We start from the raw sequence: 17,530 nt of genomic DNA, 5'->3' as shown, positions 1-17,530 counted from the left end.
CCACCAGAGTCTCCTATATCCTTCTAAACTAGCGAGTCCTTATTGATATATGCATATATAATCCAGGGGATTCGGCCTAGCCTATCTAGTCCTCTCTCTCTTATTGATCTAAGCGCCCATGAAATAGAACCCTCGAAATGGGGAATAGTTGCACAGACATGGAACTACCATGTGGAATTCTGCAAGGAATTCCCTATCTCAAGGGGTTTAAAAAACACATTAACCTCCCACTTTGAGAAGTGACTTACACACAGGGCACAGTTGAAGGTAGAGGGGTTTTGGAGTAGGAAATGGAAGACTGGTTTGATCAGGGGAGCATTGTGTGATCTCCCTTGCAGAAGAGAAATTTTGTCAGGGACTGTGGCACGAGTCTTGGTTGATGGTGCAGCCAAAGCCTGATGTGATTTTACCTGCTGGAATTTCTAGGTGGTACAATCAGATCCAGTGTTCCTGAACCAAGGAAAACTGGGTCTGGGAACAATGGGTCAGTCATGACCAGGCATAGAGGAATTCCATACGGTAATTCTGCTACACCTATGTGCTTCATTGAAGGATAACAGGTTTCCTAAAGTATACATTAAGCCTAAAATTAATTTCTTATGCCTGGCGCCAGTTATAATGCTCATATTTTGAAGATTTATGTAATTTGTGTCAACATTGAAGCACAAAATCAGATTTTAAATGTAAATAAAGCTTTGTGATATGTAATATTGAATGGCTGCATGGGCATAGTTGAGCAACGGTATCTTCACTCACATCAAAACGCTTTTTGTTTAAATTCACTAACTTCATCAGCTTTATGAAGTTTATAAAATGTGGGTGAAACATCCTGCATAAGTAGTTTTTATGGCCAAAATTCAAGTAAAAACCAAAATTTTAGGGAATATTCTCCAGCACTAATTGTATGTATTTGAAAGTCTTCTATAGCGCTAGCCAGACCCGAGGGTATCGGAGCGCGTTACAACATGATGAAGAGGAGACAAAATACAGGGCAAAGGCATGGAAGGAGAAATACAGAAAAGGTTCAAAGCTAAGCTTTACAGATTCTGCTGAGTGTCAGAGGTAAGCCGATGAGGGAGAAAATGTTCAAAAAGGAGGCTTTACAGTTCTGCTGGGGAGCAAAGAAGCTCTGAGCTAGTGGTATGAACCTGGGAAATCTTTCAGGATCAGGTGCAATGGTAATTCCTGTTCTGTGGGTAGTGCTGCTTTTTGAAGCCTTGGGATATCATTTCCTTCCTAAATTGCTGAAAGTTTGCAGTCATTCTAGTGCTGATGGTGACATTACTCCATATCCTGATTGCATGAATAAACGCTTCGACTCCTCGTCCAGAATAGAAAGCGCTATATAAATGTAATTACAATGAACTGAGAAATCCTGCCTTATGATCTTATGTCAGTAGTACAAATATTTAACGAAGCAAACCATGATCACACTTTATGTTGTTGGTGGAACGGTGCAAATCTGCAGACACAAAAAATAATTTGTGGTAAAGGTGTAGTGGTCATATCTTGGTTGTAGCATTTGAGATTATCTGATAGATTTAAGTTTTCTGGTAGCGAAATTCAGGGGTGAATTCTTCCAGTAAGACATACTTTGGGAAGTCCAGCCTACCGGCAAATTTGTCCTGTATTCCCAATGTTCCAAAGTTTGCACAATCCTACTTACAGATGAAAACATTCTCCACAGCCCTCCTTTTACAAACTTCCTAGCTGAGATGGAGTAAGTACTAATGATACCTCTGAGCTGGAGAAATAACCCATAAACCTATGCAGATGGGACTGGTCGTTCATCGGTGCTCTGCCGCGCTTCAAGGGTTTCTTGGATAAGGGAAAAGATTAGTGTGGAGTGATGTTGCACTCCTATGGAGTACTAGAGGGCCAGGTCATTAGTAGTTTTGTGTGCACAATTGATGCTGCTTATGTGACAATGAGAGTGATGGACTTGCAGTTAGCTGTAGACTTGAAGTTGGTACAAAATGTGAATGGAGCTATTGGTATGTATCACCTTGATACATAAACTATTGGGCTGGAGTAGACCTCTTTGCACTCAAGCAGGAAATGCACACAGCAACAGGAAGTAGTCAGTTTTCCCCCACAGTAAAATGTGAATGACTAGTGTATCAAAAAAAGAATAGCCTATGAGTGACACGGAAAAAAAGCAACCGGTCAGAGTCTGCACCCTACATGATTGAGGGGAAATTCAGTGAATCTAAAACAAAGAATGCTTGGCTTCTGTCATTGGAATGAAAATTAAAATGAACATTCATTACAGTCAATTGCATGAGGCTGTCAGTGCATCATCTGGCAGCACACAATGCCTCAGTTTAGACCTGGACAGATACATTGCCCCACCCACGTCCAGTCTCTTCCACCCCACCTGTCTTCTGCAATGGAAGCTGTTTTTCCCTCAGTTATAATGGGAAAGAAAAGCTGGTTGGTGGTGGACTTCAATCAGCAAGATTCTGATGATATGCTTTAAATGCTAGTTGGGCATGCAGGGCTCCTTGGTGGTACCTATATCTACTAGATACTGCATGGCCCTGGGGAATATTGAAGTTCATCCCCTGCACCACACACAAGGCAATTCTTTGGAGAATTCAGTGATTGCCCCTTTTGAGGCAGTCTAGGAGTCCTTCGAAAAACCTTCCCTGGAGTTTGCAAACACCCTCTTAACAAAAATGTGGACACTGAATATACCCTTATGACACCGGCATGGGAATCACCAGGATACACATTTTGCGAGGTGTGTTCCACACTCCAGGAAAGATAAACCTAAGGATTACTGGTTTGTGTGAAAGGATTTAGATGGCCCTTCCGGAGGTACAGCTAGGCAGGAGGGGTGGGGCGGGGGCGAAAGAGAGTAATCTGCAGGCACTACTTGAATCCAGTGGCGTAGTGGATCAGTCTAGCCCTACCTCAGAAGTGGCACGGTCACCGCCAGCCTCTCCCTTACAGTGTGGCTCATTCAAAATCAAGCACTAAGTTCCACCACCACATCCTGTCATGGCACTTTGACAGGCCAATGTCAGAGGTGCATGTCGAAATCTCGCGATCTCATTGGGTGCATTCCGACTTCTGACAGAAGTTTGTAATTGGTTACGGTGAAGCAAGGGGAAGGGCCTTGGAATACAGGAGGCGTCTATGAGCCAAGACACATCTCTCAATGCCAAAGCAACTAACTACAAGTGCATAGCCCTTCTAAAATTCCTTTGGTAAGGAAGACCTTGTAAAAGCTGAAAGGAGATTGGCTCTCTGCATTTGTTGGTGACAGAGCAAGAATTGTAAACAGCCCTAGGCAATTGTGGCTCCGATTACACACAAATGTACATACCTGCTCCTGCTTCAGTAAGTATGCATCGATAAATCCAGTGATGTTATTTGCATCAAATTCCATTTTGTGCTCTTTAAAGAAGCCCTGAAAGAAAGCGATTTGCTGATCCACATTTCTTTCTAATGTCCTGTGAGCCCCAAGTAAGAATCCAAGGTAGGGATAATAATTATACAGCTGTAATAAAGAAATGATAATTATAAAATAAAACTGGTTATTAGGTATTCCTTTGAAACTAACAAAGATATCCAAGCGATTGTTGCCCGGATGACACTATTCTTTAAGTAGCTGCTAACTTTCCTAGTGGATTGAGCTCATTACTGTCCAGGATCAGGACAGATAACATGACATTAATATTCCCTTACTAATGTTGAACTTTATTTTGATATTTATATAGATTCTTGAAATATCGAACATTATTGTATTAATTAAATTCAATCTTTACTCCGTTGCAAAAATTACAATTAGCATTTACAGGTAAAAACAAAGATACAAATGGATAACTTGTGTAAAACAATCTTGCAGACTAGAATAAAGAGTGTATCTCAGGATGCAGTTAAATCATACTGTTGAAAACTGTGTTTTCTGGCCCAAAAGTAAGATTGACAAACCAGGGGAAAAAGTCTGGTGATTTTTTTGCACTTCTAGCAAAGAAGAGCAATAAAACGATGACACTGAAACAGCTTTCCTACTCATTGTTAAAATTAGGACTATTAATTAATGGAGAGTTAATCAATGATTTTTATTGGAGTGCTAGAGACCATTGATTAGTGATATATTGAAAGGAAGGGGGTGAACGCAGTAGTTGGAAGCTTCTCCCTTTATTTAAGGTGAGTAACAGAGTCGCGACCCTTCACCCCGGTATCCACTGCCACTGCCTGGAACTCTCCCAACATTCTCTAGATGATGGATTCCAGAGAGTTCCAGGCACAACATATATGTATTCGTACTTTCTTTACGTTATATGGTTAGCATCTACATGTTTTAGAAATGAAGGGCAGGGTGATTACAAAGTCATGCATGTGCATCTGTTTAGACAATTGCATCCTACAAGGGTCATTCTTGACTGCCACTTCTTTGGTGTGTCGGGTTTTAGTGCTTTTGGCATTATCTAATGTCAGTGAACCTGATTGTCTTTATTTGGGTTGGTAAAAATGCAGAATCTTTATAAGAACAGGAAGGACTCTCTGCAGTAAAAAATATGTGTTTTTCTATGTTTTATTACTGATTAGAACACTGCCATTTTGGAAGCCTCATTAAAATAATAGAATTGGAGAGGGCCAATAAGGCCTGGTATAGATCATGTGCTCCCACATTTTAATGTTTGTCTCTCTGTTTCTCCATGTTAAATTTAGAACATTCTGTTCTCAATGTGTTGAATGTTCCAATAGTGCTTAAAGCCTTCTGCCTTGGGCTATACCAGTTGTTGCAGTGACGGCTGGTGCAGGTAAGTGCAGTGAGGCATGGCGGCTGGGAGTCGACAAAAGACGATGTAAATAAAGAATGAAAACCACTCACCTTGCGACTCGGCGAGGTGGCGAGTGCAAGGTAAGCGGTTTTCTTTTTTAGAATGTTACTGTCCCTCGTCGTCTGTCGACCCCCACCCCCACCCTGCCCTATCACTCTTACCTGCACCTGCCATCACTGACACCCTCTCCTTCGTCATCGACCCTCGACTGTGGAACAGGCCTTTAAATCAGGGATACGACTTTTAACAGCCAGTATCGCCCTATGCAGGGGGCTACAATGCTATAATAGTTAAGAGTCAGTTCTCCAAGGGGGGGAACGAAAAACTCCTCAAATTAATTAAGGGTGTGTAGGCTGGAGTTTCTCCACAGGGAGAACATTTTCCTTAAAGGGATTTAAAAAAATGCCTGTGTAGAAAAGCAATCACACCTCAGCAGGCACAATTGCACAATTGCACACTAGCTACAATGACATCAGCGGAAATGCACACGCCAATATACAGGCGTACTAAAGTATACAAAAAGTGGTGGATGGAATGCTTGAATTAATCTCAGCCACTTGTTATTTCTTGGGTCTGCATTCCAGTCCATCATTATTTTGCACACCATGCCACCTCATCCGTACGTAAATCCGTCTTGATCCTGCTCCAATAGGAACAGTCCAGCCCTAACTGCCAGGTCTGTGCTGGAGTGGCATGTTGGGCGAGAAGCGATGGATTAGTATGCGGCCCGAGTAATTGCCGGTGACTGAGAATAATTCAAGCATTCCATCCATCACCATGTTTTTGCTGACCTAAGTGTGATGGCTATGCTCAGACATGTGCTTCAGTGACTCACTGTGCCACTGGAACCAAGCTATACCTGGCGGAGGAGCCCTAATAGGAGTGAAACTGATCCTGGCCGGCTTGTGTTCCGGTTCAAGGAAGACCTGACCTGGCAGTTCGGGCTGGACTGTTCCTATTGGAGCATGGTCAAGACGAATTTGCATATGGCTGAGTCCCAATGGATTCGGGTGTTGCCTGAGTGACTGCCAGTGGCTGACATTGATTCAAGCATTCTGTCCATCACCTTGTTCTTGTTAATGAACAGGCACCTGGAAACATGTTTTAAATTGCAGAAATTCCAAAATGTGTTCCCTTACAAAGATGCAGACCTGTGGGTGCAAATGTACAATACTCTCTTGTGAATTGGGTCCATTGAGTACGTGGTGAAGTGTAGGGAAGTGAAAGTTATGTGAAGACAGGTAATTCGGGCAGCATTCAAGTGAATGACTGGGTGAAAAGAGGAGTAGGACCTTTTCTAGGAGACTGAGAAAGTAAATTGAACTATATACCTTTGTTTACATACGTTATCATTTTATTGCACTAATTTTAGTAGACCTAAGATATGTATGAAATTTAGAGTCGATGGAATATGCGTGAATGCTTGTGGATGCATGTCATATGAGATATATTGATTGTCACTTTTAATCTGTAAACTATAGTTATCTGGATATTTCTCCTTTTTAACCTATATTTGAATCTGTTTATTATAATTAGCTGTGTACCTTTTTAAAGCAAATTACTGTATATGTGGCGTGCATCATTTATGATCTGTATTATATGCCTGTCACTATTGCATTAAGGTTTATTTAATGAAACAAAAAAAAATTTATTTAAGCTATAAAAAAAATAAAAAAAATACATATGTTTGAGCCCAGGACATGATGATGAATAACTGTACATGGTGGGCAGAACAGAGCACTCAAAGAAAACGTCAGTCATCCCTCCCATACATTGATCACACAAGACACTTCTGTTCCAGATAATTTGTGCCTTGGAAAATTACAGAACCCTCTGAATGGATCAGTTCGGTTCCCCCTACTTTTGTAAACTGGAGAGCAAGGATTTTAGCTCTCCATAATTTGGAATCAGCTGTATTTCTAAGAGGGGGTAGGAGGAGGCGAGAGAAGGGGCAGAAAATATGGGCGCCATTTACACAATGGTTGAATAATTGAATGTAGGTGTTTTCAGTCTACAGGGTTCCTAGGTTATATATATGTTTTCTTCGGATAGGCACGATTTGCTTGACCCATGTTTTTGGTTTTCTTTAATGTCTCTGCATTTTTTCATATCTATTGTAAATTATGTATACATTTTTTCTTGAACCGATTACCATGATTAAGCTATTTGCTATTGTGTCTTTAATCAAGTTGTCAAGCTGAAATAAAAAAATAAAAAAAAGGAAAATTACAGAAAATGTAAATAAAAATCGATACTGTTTTACAACCACAGAGATGACATATTAATATACAACAATCTAGAAACAAAACTTTATATTATATGACGAGGCCAAGAATTACCTGCACCTGAGGAGCACCCAGCAATCTGAAATTTTCGCCAATGAGATGGATCAAAGTCAGAAATGTTGGATCTTCATACTCGAACCTCTTCCCAAATATTATGGAGCAGATGACGTTGGATACAGCGCTGTTCAATATAATCCTGGTATCAAAAGGTTTTCCTAGATTCCAATAAATAAATACCAGATTCTTAAAACACGTTAACACTTTAAGCATTTTTTATCTTCAAATCTTCATGACCACTGTTCATTTTCAAAAATAGGGGTATTATTTTTCCACTGGCATTTTGTCTTTGTAAATATCCCTTGATGTTCTCATTGAATAAGGGAAATCCTTAATGCATATCTTTACTACTTTATTTCACATGTCTTGCAGTGCTCAGACAGCAATAAGCAATACTGAATTAGACATGGTTCAAGCCATGGTTCATCAGTCATGGGAGATGACAGATAGATGATTAGGCTGAAACAAATATGATGCAATTCAACTACTTTCTCGAGTAACATAACAGCTGAGTGCATTAAAATATGATATAGAAACATATGTGCTTTGGCAAGTATTGTCACAATGCAGTTTATTGGGGATTTGAATTTAGTTGCTGTACAAAAGAGAGGAGCTGCAGTATATTATATAGTATATTTTATAGTACACATAGTGGTGCAAAATATAATGCAGCACCAAATGGGCAACCTCTAAGAAAGGTAGTTTGCGAAGATATTCAATGCTATACAAATTTGTAAAGCGCAACTGTTACCCATAAAATAGTTGTGTCAGTGCTGAAAAGTTACGTCCGGGCCTCATGCATTTTTAGGGCTGCATAGTTATGGATTTCCTGCATTTGCCACATAATCCATCTTCTGCTGCATAATCTTCAGACTTCAACAAAAAAAAATGTGTTTCTTGCTCAAACGGATCAAAAATTACTAAAAAGGCAGCGACATGTGTTGTTGCTCAGTGGATAGCCACTCACCAAGGATGACTGCTTACTTCTCGGCTGCTTATTTCTGGTTTTGGGCATCAAAGTAGTACTAATGAGGTGAAATCTATGCCCAGATAGTGTTAACATGTGTAAAAATTCCAAAATAATGACTTATTACCAACACAAAATGTGCTGCATTATGCCATATAATTAAACCTTTTCATGCTGCATAACTTAGCCAACGCTGCTGCATAATTAATTTGATACTCCCCTGCAGTATACTTCCAGTGACCCTGGTTAAGTCACAGCAGAAATGGAATGGTGAGTCCTTTGCTTGACTCCTTAACCCTCTAGAATTTCATTCTCTAGTGTACCCCCTTTATTATGACCACCAGTCAACGGCCCGATTCACAGAACTAACTTAAGACAAAATCTTAAACTTACTACTTTTGGTATTCACAGAAGTTAGGATTTTGTCTAAAGAGAGACTTAAGACAGACTTAAGTTAGGATTCTGTCTTAAGTCTGTCTTAAGTCTGTTTTAAGACAAAGTCCTAACTTCTGTGAATACCAAAAGTGGTAAGTTTAGGATTTTGTTTTAAGTTAGTTCTGTGAATCAGCCCCTTCCAGTCCACTTTATTTGTATAGTGCTTTGTTATTTTGCAGCAAGTCTCACAAACCGGAAATACCATTGATATAATGGGTCCAGATAAGACTTGCCTGACAAGGGGTAGTACCAAGACTTCATTGCTTAATTTCTGCTCGATCATGCACCTCAAATAGCAGTAGGACCTTGTGTCTTCTTTAAACTAATGAGTTGCAACTTCAGTAGCATCAAAAAATCAGGCATTGCCCACTCTCTTAACCTGGCACCTCATCAGGTCCTGCCTAAAGGAGAAGCCATTTTTAATCATCCTCAGGTGAGCACGAAGAATATTCAAACAACCTGCTATCTGTAGGCAGACCCTGACCTATAATAATGCCTGTGACAAAAGATGGCACTGAGAGGAGGTGATTGCTGTAGGATCTCAGTAAACAAAACAGACAATATTCAACGATCAGGGAAGTGATTTAACAAAGACTTGCACCGTACACTGAGAGTGAGGGAGACAAGGGTAATTGCGAAGGCAAAATGTCCTCCATGTCATGGCCATGTGTTTTCATCTTTCCGTAAGGACTATAGTCAAAGGAGGAGAATCTGTGTCAGCTGGAGACCAAATAGGCTGTTTGTGATTATGATTAGACAGAAAGATGCTAGGGGGTATACATCCCAGGATCCCTGCACCCAACCAGCCCTCCATTTCCATTGTAGGTCTGCACGTTGAATTGACATGAGCGCTTGGCAGGTAAGAATCAGGTAAGAATTATGGTGAGATAGATCTATGCTAATCACGAAGGAATGTCTCTTATTAGAGTAGATACCAACTGAACATGATCTTTTGAGAAGCCATGTGAAAACCATACTAGTGGATGCTCTGTCTTATCAAAGTTGAGTTTTAAGCGATTACTATTCATCAAATCTCGGATATACAGCATAGTATTTTGGAAGATTTCCATGGATTGCGGAGATTGGTCAATGGTAACCAACAGCCACAGATCATCTGCATAGTTATAAACTCTGACTTGCATCTCTTTTAAGGAGTGCACCAGTGGGTGAATGTACAGATTAAAAAGATGGGGGGATAACGAAGATCCGTGAGGTACTCCACAAGTTAAGCTGACCTTGGAGGATAGCTGGATAGATTGTGAGCTGTCCTTTAAAAAAGAAACAGGCTGATCAATAACTCATGGTTGACCGTGTCAAAGGCCGCAGACATATTAAGAAGGACAAACCCCTGAGTAACGCCTCTGTCAGCTTCTTCCCAAATATCATCTATGACTGAACGAATGACTGCTTCAGTTGAATAAACAGGCCAAAATCCTGCCTGATGTGGGTTAAGGAAATTAGATTCTTCTAAAAAGGAACAGAGGTGACTGGCAATATGGGCCTCCAGCACTTTTGCCAAGAAAGGTAACAATGAGATCATCTAGCGAACTTTTTTCTGATGCACACTTTTGAACCTTGAGACTTTATAGATGCATGAAAAAGAGGTGTCTCACTTTCGGGCTGTTCTTTGGTACAATAGGGACATATACATTCACATAACCTTACAAAGATGGAAAAAATGTTTTAGGTAAGCCTATAATGAAGAAAGTTATATATCACATCTACATAACTTTACAAGTATGCACAGAGTTTTTAATGGTCCGAGCAATCCAAACAGGTATTTGTCACCTTCACATAACAAGCCAACAAGAATGAGTTAATATTTGTCGTTCTCTGAAATTCATGAGTTCACATTCTGGGTATGCAAACACAGTCTTCCAGCTTCATATTTACAGCACCTAGGTATGGCAGGATTGTGCTATGAAGCACTATGGGCCATATGTAGGTAGATTAATACCGGTCGGTAACGGACGACAATCAGTAAATTTCCTGTTACCAACTAGTATTTACCTTTTTCTAATGTAGGTTGCTGGATTTAAGAATTTGGTAATTTACCGATTCGGTAATTTAAGGAATCAGTAAATGAACAAATCCTTAAAATACCAAATCGGTAAATTACTGACTCCTTAAATCCTATGTAGGGAGCACTCAAGTGAGTGCATTTTTGATTTAAGGATTCGTTATTTACCACCAACTACAAGTTGGTGGTAAATATCGAATACCTTTAAAAAAGCAATTTTGTGCTTTTTTAAAAGTGCCATGTGGCAGACATACATGCCCATAGGGCATGTATGTGCGCCACATGTGCACACATGCACGATTCAGGGGTGCAACAGGGTGTCAATGTGACACCCTGCCACCCTTGAATATGCTCCCCCTATTACCGATTCGGTATTTACCGAATCGGTAATAGTGAATGGCTTCCCATTCATTCCTATGGGCCTCCAGGCCCATAGGAATGAATGGGAAGGTTTTCCTTATTACCGATTCGGTAAATACCGATTCGGTAAATACCAAATCGGTAATAACGAATATTACTGAATCAGTAAAAATTACCGATTTTTTACCTACATCACATTTACCGATTCTTAAATACCGAATCGGTAAAATTCTGTATTTAAGAATCGGTAAATTGAGATTACCTACATCTAGCCCTATATTAATATTAATTAAAATGTTATTCAATGCTTTAAAGGACAAAGAGCATCACCGACACATACCAAGACTATATCACAGGGCAACAGCTCTATATGCATGTTCTCCTAAAAGTGTACCTTTATACACTCTCATCCACTGAAAGAACTAGGAACCAGAGTGCATCTATAGAATCTCACAAAAGCCATAATATTATAAAAATAAACGCACTCCTTACTTACCCTTATGAGATTCAAAATGATTAATAAGGGGCTGTAACTCATCCAGAATTCTGTCTTCTATAGTTTTCTTCCCCATTCCAAAATCACGCAGAGTTGATAAAGTAAACCTCCGCATAGCTTTCCATGACTCCCCATGACTGAAGCCAATTCCTAAAAATAATAAATGGATTTCAATATTTCTCTAAAGAGGTGGATTAAATACTACATTGTTGTCCAGGGCATCTCCACCACACACATTGATCAAATATCAAAGGCCCAATGTACAACTGTTTTGTGCTAGGCCCACAGTTGGGCAGCAGAAGGGTCCAAGTCTTCCAGAGCACACACACTAGGGCCGAGTCACAAAAAAAGAGAAGTACATCTATATTTATAGATTGAAATACATTTCTGAGTCCATATTTACTACTTTCTGGAATGCACAAATATGTTGATGAGTCTGCATGGAAAGCTGTGCCAAGCACAAGTTTCCATCTGGATTCCTTGAATGTCATGTGATTGTCCACGAATGTATGATGATACCACGCGTACCATCACAACGCGGTATTTCACATCACGTTTTTGACAACGCATGTCGTTACATCAACTTGCGTTGGTGGGCGCTGGATTAGGAATAGTGTGAATTACTATTCTAACTCCAGTCTACGTACAGTAGGGAAGGTGTTGCAATAGTAATTCACACTATTCCATAGTCTAGAGCGCCCTCCAGTGCAAGTCGATGTAATGATTTGTGTTGTGAAAACCACGATGTAACCATTACGCTTTGTAATCGTTGCGTGGTAAAGGATGTTTCCCATTGTCCACACAGAGGGGACATTCACTCATATGTGTAGATGCACATTTTCTTTTCCTGGGGCAACCTATTCAAGTCTGTGGGTGTTTCATTCTCCTTCCCACTGTGATAACAGTATTTATTCCACCACTGTGCTGGATAAATATCCACCCTGCCAGGATTGAAAGGAGAATGAAAGTTCCTGGAATAACCACACCAGGAATATTTCTAGGCCAGGGGTGTTACTTACAGGTAAATATTTCTCTGCTCTAGTTTTGGAGGTCTCCACAACCATAAGTGGGTTTATACCTGCTAGGAATCCATTTGTGAATTCCTGGCCAGCATAAGTAAGGTCAAATTGTCGTAATTGTGTGTAAGTCAATAAGGTGATCAGATTTCTATTCTAACTGGACAAAGTGAAATTCGTACGAGGTTTGCATATGTGCAAATGAAATAGTTCTAGCACTGGCCCTGAACAACTCAATTCATCATATATATTTTGTGTAATTTGCTTTTGTGTAATTATATGAATGTTCGATAAAAGTACATTTTAATTATGTGAAATGTAAATTTGTCATTTAGTCCATATTTTATCTCGAAGTCCCATCAATATTTGACACAACGATGCATTTCAGGCTAAAACAATAGCACAAAAGCACAATTGCAGCTACCAACAGTCACAGGATTATGGTTGTACGTTCTGCTGTTCACGTAATCCTACACTGTGAATGGCGCCACTTTGACAATTATGTTGCGTGGCATAATGGCATAATTTTGGTAATTTTCCACTACAAGCATAACATGAAATTTTTTAAACTAAGCAAAGTATACCCACATAATTAAAATTTCTCCCAGTCATGCTAGAAACTCACTTTTTCCAAAATATACATGAAAAAATATAGTGGCAAATTAAATGTGTTACACAAAGAATAGAAAGGAGAAAATGAACAAAGCTATTTTTCCTGGCTAAAATTGGCTAAAAAACTATGAAAAAATAACATATCTCCCATGACACTTACAGAAAATAATCCTGTCAGCAGCATACCAGCTGATAGTGCTAATTCAATGGCAGGAGAAAACAAATCAGTAAAAATGGATGCCACCATCGTTGAATCAAGTCCACATAAAACCCAATATTCTGAACTGGAAGAAAACCTCTATCGTCTATGGTACTATAGATCTGGGATGAAATTAGTCTAGTGTATTGTACCATACAATAAAATGCAATCAAATGACTCGACACTGGCAAGCATAATACCCTGTAACATCCTAAAAGTATGTGGCTTTGAAGACTTGCTTGGTGCAGTTTCATGCTAAAATGTATGCATTCAATTTCTTGGCATTGGTTAAACTACATTGACCAGTGACCTACATGGCTCCAGAAGACCCTCATATTAGATGTCCCAAAAACAAAAGTTATATCTGATATACAATGTCTTTCCTAATATGACAGAGCTTAATTTGAGGCTGTGAATGCAGGTGAGGCCCACTGGAACCCATTTTTAGGGACCAGCACGTATTTTTCCTCAACAAACTTTGATCCACAGCAAGTGAGAGAAAAACAAAAAAACAGGAAAGAAGGAGGAAGACAAAGTTAGGAAAAGAGGATTTAGTTGAGAAAGCGGGATGAAAAAGAACCTGCGAGAGTGAGATACAGAGAAAGGAAGTGTGTGTAGTTGAAACAAAAGTCATAATGGTGTATCAAGACTATGCAGCCTTGGTATTTGACACCCTGTGTGTCAACCACAATGGGCACGGGCTTCTGAGCAAAACCTTGGGCCCTAGCACCCATTCTGTTGTAAATTAAGCACTTGGTGGTAACACATTCAGGTCAAAATATATGTTTAAATGCTTCACAGGTGTAAAAGCTTGGTGGAACAAACACATTAGATTTTTTGGGTGACAGCAATGTGAAATAATGAAAACTCTTCATTATGGGGAAGAGCCCTGGTTATGGAATGTGTATCTCCACTGTGTTTTGTTGGCGATTATTCTGTTTCATTAAATGCGACAGAGTAACCGAGAGATGCCTCTCTGAAGGCACTGAGTCAGTTCTGCAAAAAACAGAGATACACAATGTCATACCTGGGCCAAAACGTGTGATCTGGTCTCTTATCAATGCTGACAGCAGAGCTATCCCTCACTCAGTACAAATATCAAAGCTTACCCTTACTAAGCTGACTACCCTCAAGTATGACGAGTATCTTTCCATGTCATGCCACAAACACCACATCTGCCCCTCATGTCCAATACACAGAAGCACTACTAAACCATACCATTAACAGGAGAGCAAAGTCTGGATTCATGGACTGATCCCTGGAGATGTGTGTACCTGGCTAACTTTTTAAATCCCTCCATCGCTCTACCTTTATTTTCATTCTGTCTCTCTGCACGCACCCTCCGCCTTAAAAAAAGTACAGTCCCTGGGCATGAGGTCCTCTGGGCCTACAAAGGCTTGGGGACGGGGGGCACTGTGCACCTTTCATTTGAAAAATCAGCCCAGGAGAATAAGGTCTGCCTGAGGATGGGGTCAGCCTTTATTGATGCAAATTCCCGTTCTAGATGGTACGCAATTTGGCTTTGGAAGCCAACACACCACGGAAACAGCACTCATCGTTGCGTCCGAGAACATAAGAGCCCCTATAGATAGAGGAAAAAATGCTGCTCTAATACTGTTAGACCTCTCAGCAGCATTTCACACTGTCAATCATACCATTTTGATTGACTGTCTTTATTCACTGGGAGTCAGAGAAACTGCCCTTGCCCTGTTAACACTTTCTTGTCACAACGTGATCAATGTGTAGCAATGGATGAATAATTATCTAATTTCTTCACCCTTCCGTGTGGTGTCACCCCACAAGGGGCATCACTAAGTCCCACTCTTTTTAATTTATACATTACACCATTGACCATACTTATGAAATCGTTTGGGTTCTCTATTTCCTATGCTGATGATACCCAAAGTGTGGTCTCGGTCTCAGGCAACCCAGACCATACTGCCATCAAATTCCATAACTGCATGAGATTTCCCTCCTGGTCCGGGGGCAAGATGGCGGCCGCACCAGCGGCCGAGTGAGAGGTGGTGCGTGAGCGGTCCCTACCTGATGCCGAACTACCTGTAATTGCCTGCTGTTTCTGCCCCCTGGTGGAGCTCTGAGCCGAAGCCTTCGTGCTTTCGAGGTGCTGTGGTCGGGAAAGCTGTAGTCGGGCTGCGGCGGTCAAACGCGGCTGTCTCCGCTCACCTGCGGTCCTCACCTGCTGCCGTGTTCGAGTGCCGCTGGGAGTTGCTCCGTGTGCGGTGGGCGCCCGTGTCCCTTTCCGTGGCTCCTCCGTGAGGTCAAGGCGGTCGGAGCATTCGGAGCTCCCCGCGGACTGTCTTGGTGCCGGTCTTTCCTTGAGGGAGAGACATTCTTCGGAGAAGAGCGCGGAGCTCCTCTCCGCGAGTGAAAGCCCATCTCATCCCCCGCTGGGCTCACCTGAGTTGGAGCAACTGGAGCAACGGCTCACTGGAGCGGGAGTGCGCTGAGTTGACTGTGGAGTGTCAGATAATGCTGCAGAGCCTGCACGTTTAAATGCGGTAGGAATTACCCAATTCAATTTTCAAGCTTTATTCGACTATTAAAAACAATCACAAAAGCGTACAATAAAACACAATACAAACATTATGATAAAACAATAGCTCAGAAATGAAGAATTTAGGAAGATTTAAAACACCAAACTTTTCCTATGAGAAATGGCTTTAAGTAAAAAAGTAGCAATAAAAAAACAGGTGTCTGCAGAGTCAAGTGCAAATAGCAATTCCATGGCTTGGGTAATAGTATACACAGATAATCTTAAAAACATAGGTCTGAGATAGAGACGGCGAAGATGCATATAGAGTGGACAAATAAGCATAAAGTGCCGAGTACTTTGCCTAGTCTGACCATCGCAAGGACAGGGGGAATGGCTAGGAACTTTCATCTCAGGGAAGGCAACTAAGTTATGTACTATACCAAGTCTGAGACGTGTCAGAACAAACTGATGAGACTGCTTGGTTATGAATTTTAAGTACATAGGCATGCCCTTTCCTTCAAATTTGGTGGTGTGATAAAATACATAGGTAGACATGGTAGAACACTTTACACTACGCATATCAGACATAGTTTGGATGAAAACATCTTTAAGTTCCTTTTTTGATACAGTAACGGCACAATAAGGGTCCTTAATGATGTCAAAATTAAATACCTTGACATAAGTATAAGAAACATAACTTAGCCAGGGAATCTTAAGGACTTTGTCCAACTTCAAACAATCAGTAATAATCTTCCTAGAAAAAGTAGTCTCTTCTTTAGCCCATATTGACCTCCATACCATGAGGGGTCTTAAACCCGTAAGATCAGTCAGATAGTTTAAACAGACTTCGCTATGGCACAGTACAGTAGGAGCCGAGGGAGGTAGACAAAGCAATCTTCTAAGGAACCCATTCTCGGTATTTTGCAGTGTCCTATGCTGACTGTAGCCCCATATACCGGAACCGTACAGAGCAATAGACGCACATCTATGCCTGTAAATGTCTACCATATCAGGTATACGGCGGCTTCCTAGCTTTGCAGCGAATCGAAAAATACCAGATGAGCTTTTGGCCATTCTACCATTAACATTTAAGATCTCCTGGGACCATGTCCCCTTGTTGTTAAAGGTAACACCGAGGTAGCAGAACCTATCCACTACCTCAATAGTATGATTGTTAAAATGGAACGGCATAACAGATTTCATCCGTTTACCACAGGCCATAATAAAAGTCTTGGTGTTATTTATTTTCAATTTCCTCGCATTAATAAAATCAAAGAAAGTGTTCATAAGTTTCTGTAGCCCATTTGGAGTACGCGAAAGGAGCACCGTATCGTCGGCATAAAGCAGAACTGGTACGGGGAGTCCACCAACTTGAGGGGAATCCGCCTGGACCTTTTTGAGTTCAGATTCGATGGAATTGATAAAGAGGGAAAATAACAGGGGGGCCAGTACACAGCCCTGCCTTATGCCTGACTTAACCCTGATTTTCTCGGTACATTCACCCGACGGACCAAAACGTATCTGGGCCGACAGCTTATTATAGAGACGGGCCAAAAAGTGAATGATTGCCTGGGGGGCGCCCATGGCCAATAGAGTGCACCACAAGAGTTCATGGTCCACAAGGTCGAAAGCGCTCAAAAGATCGGCAAAACAGAGAAATAGGGACCCTTCTTTCGCTCTCGTATATTTCCCTATAAGGAGATCAAGGTTGAGGCACTGCTCCGTAGTCCCCAAGCCTTTGCGAAAACCAAATTGGGATTCAGCCATGATATTATTTTCTTCAACCCACTCCT

General features: G+C 40.9%; 1 protein-coding gene across 1 annotated transcript in view; it reads right to left on the bottom strand.

Moving 5' to 3' along the window:
• The window catches only part of LOC144783959 (cytochrome P450 2K6-like), a 38,335-nt gene extending 21,524 nt beyond the window's left edge, over positions 1 to 16,811 (bottom strand). The window contains exons 1-5 of the mRNA XM_078662688.1: positions 16,743 to 16,811; positions 15,287 to 15,620; positions 11,417 to 11,566; positions 7,136 to 7,296; positions 3,332 to 3,505 (exon numbers count right to left, since the gene is read on the bottom strand). Of these exons, the coding sequence (XP_078518814.1) occupies positions 3,332 to 3,505; positions 7,136 to 7,296; positions 11,417 to 11,566; positions 15,287 to 15,620; positions 16,743 to 16,811 (888 nt within the window). The remainder of the gene's footprint in view (positions 1 to 3,331; positions 3,506 to 7,135; positions 7,297 to 11,416; positions 11,567 to 15,286; positions 15,621 to 16,742) is intronic.
• Positions 16,812 to 17,530: the final 719 nt, after the last annotated feature.

This window comes from Lissotriton helveticus, chromosome 10 (assembly GCF_964261635.1).
Source record: "Lissotriton helveticus chromosome 10, aLisHel1.1, whole genome shotgun sequence".
Classification (NCBI taxonomy): Eukaryota; Metazoa; Chordata; class Amphibia; order Caudata; family Salamandridae; genus Lissotriton; species Lissotriton helveticus.
This window is presented reverse-complemented; position numbering and strand designations above follow the sequence as displayed.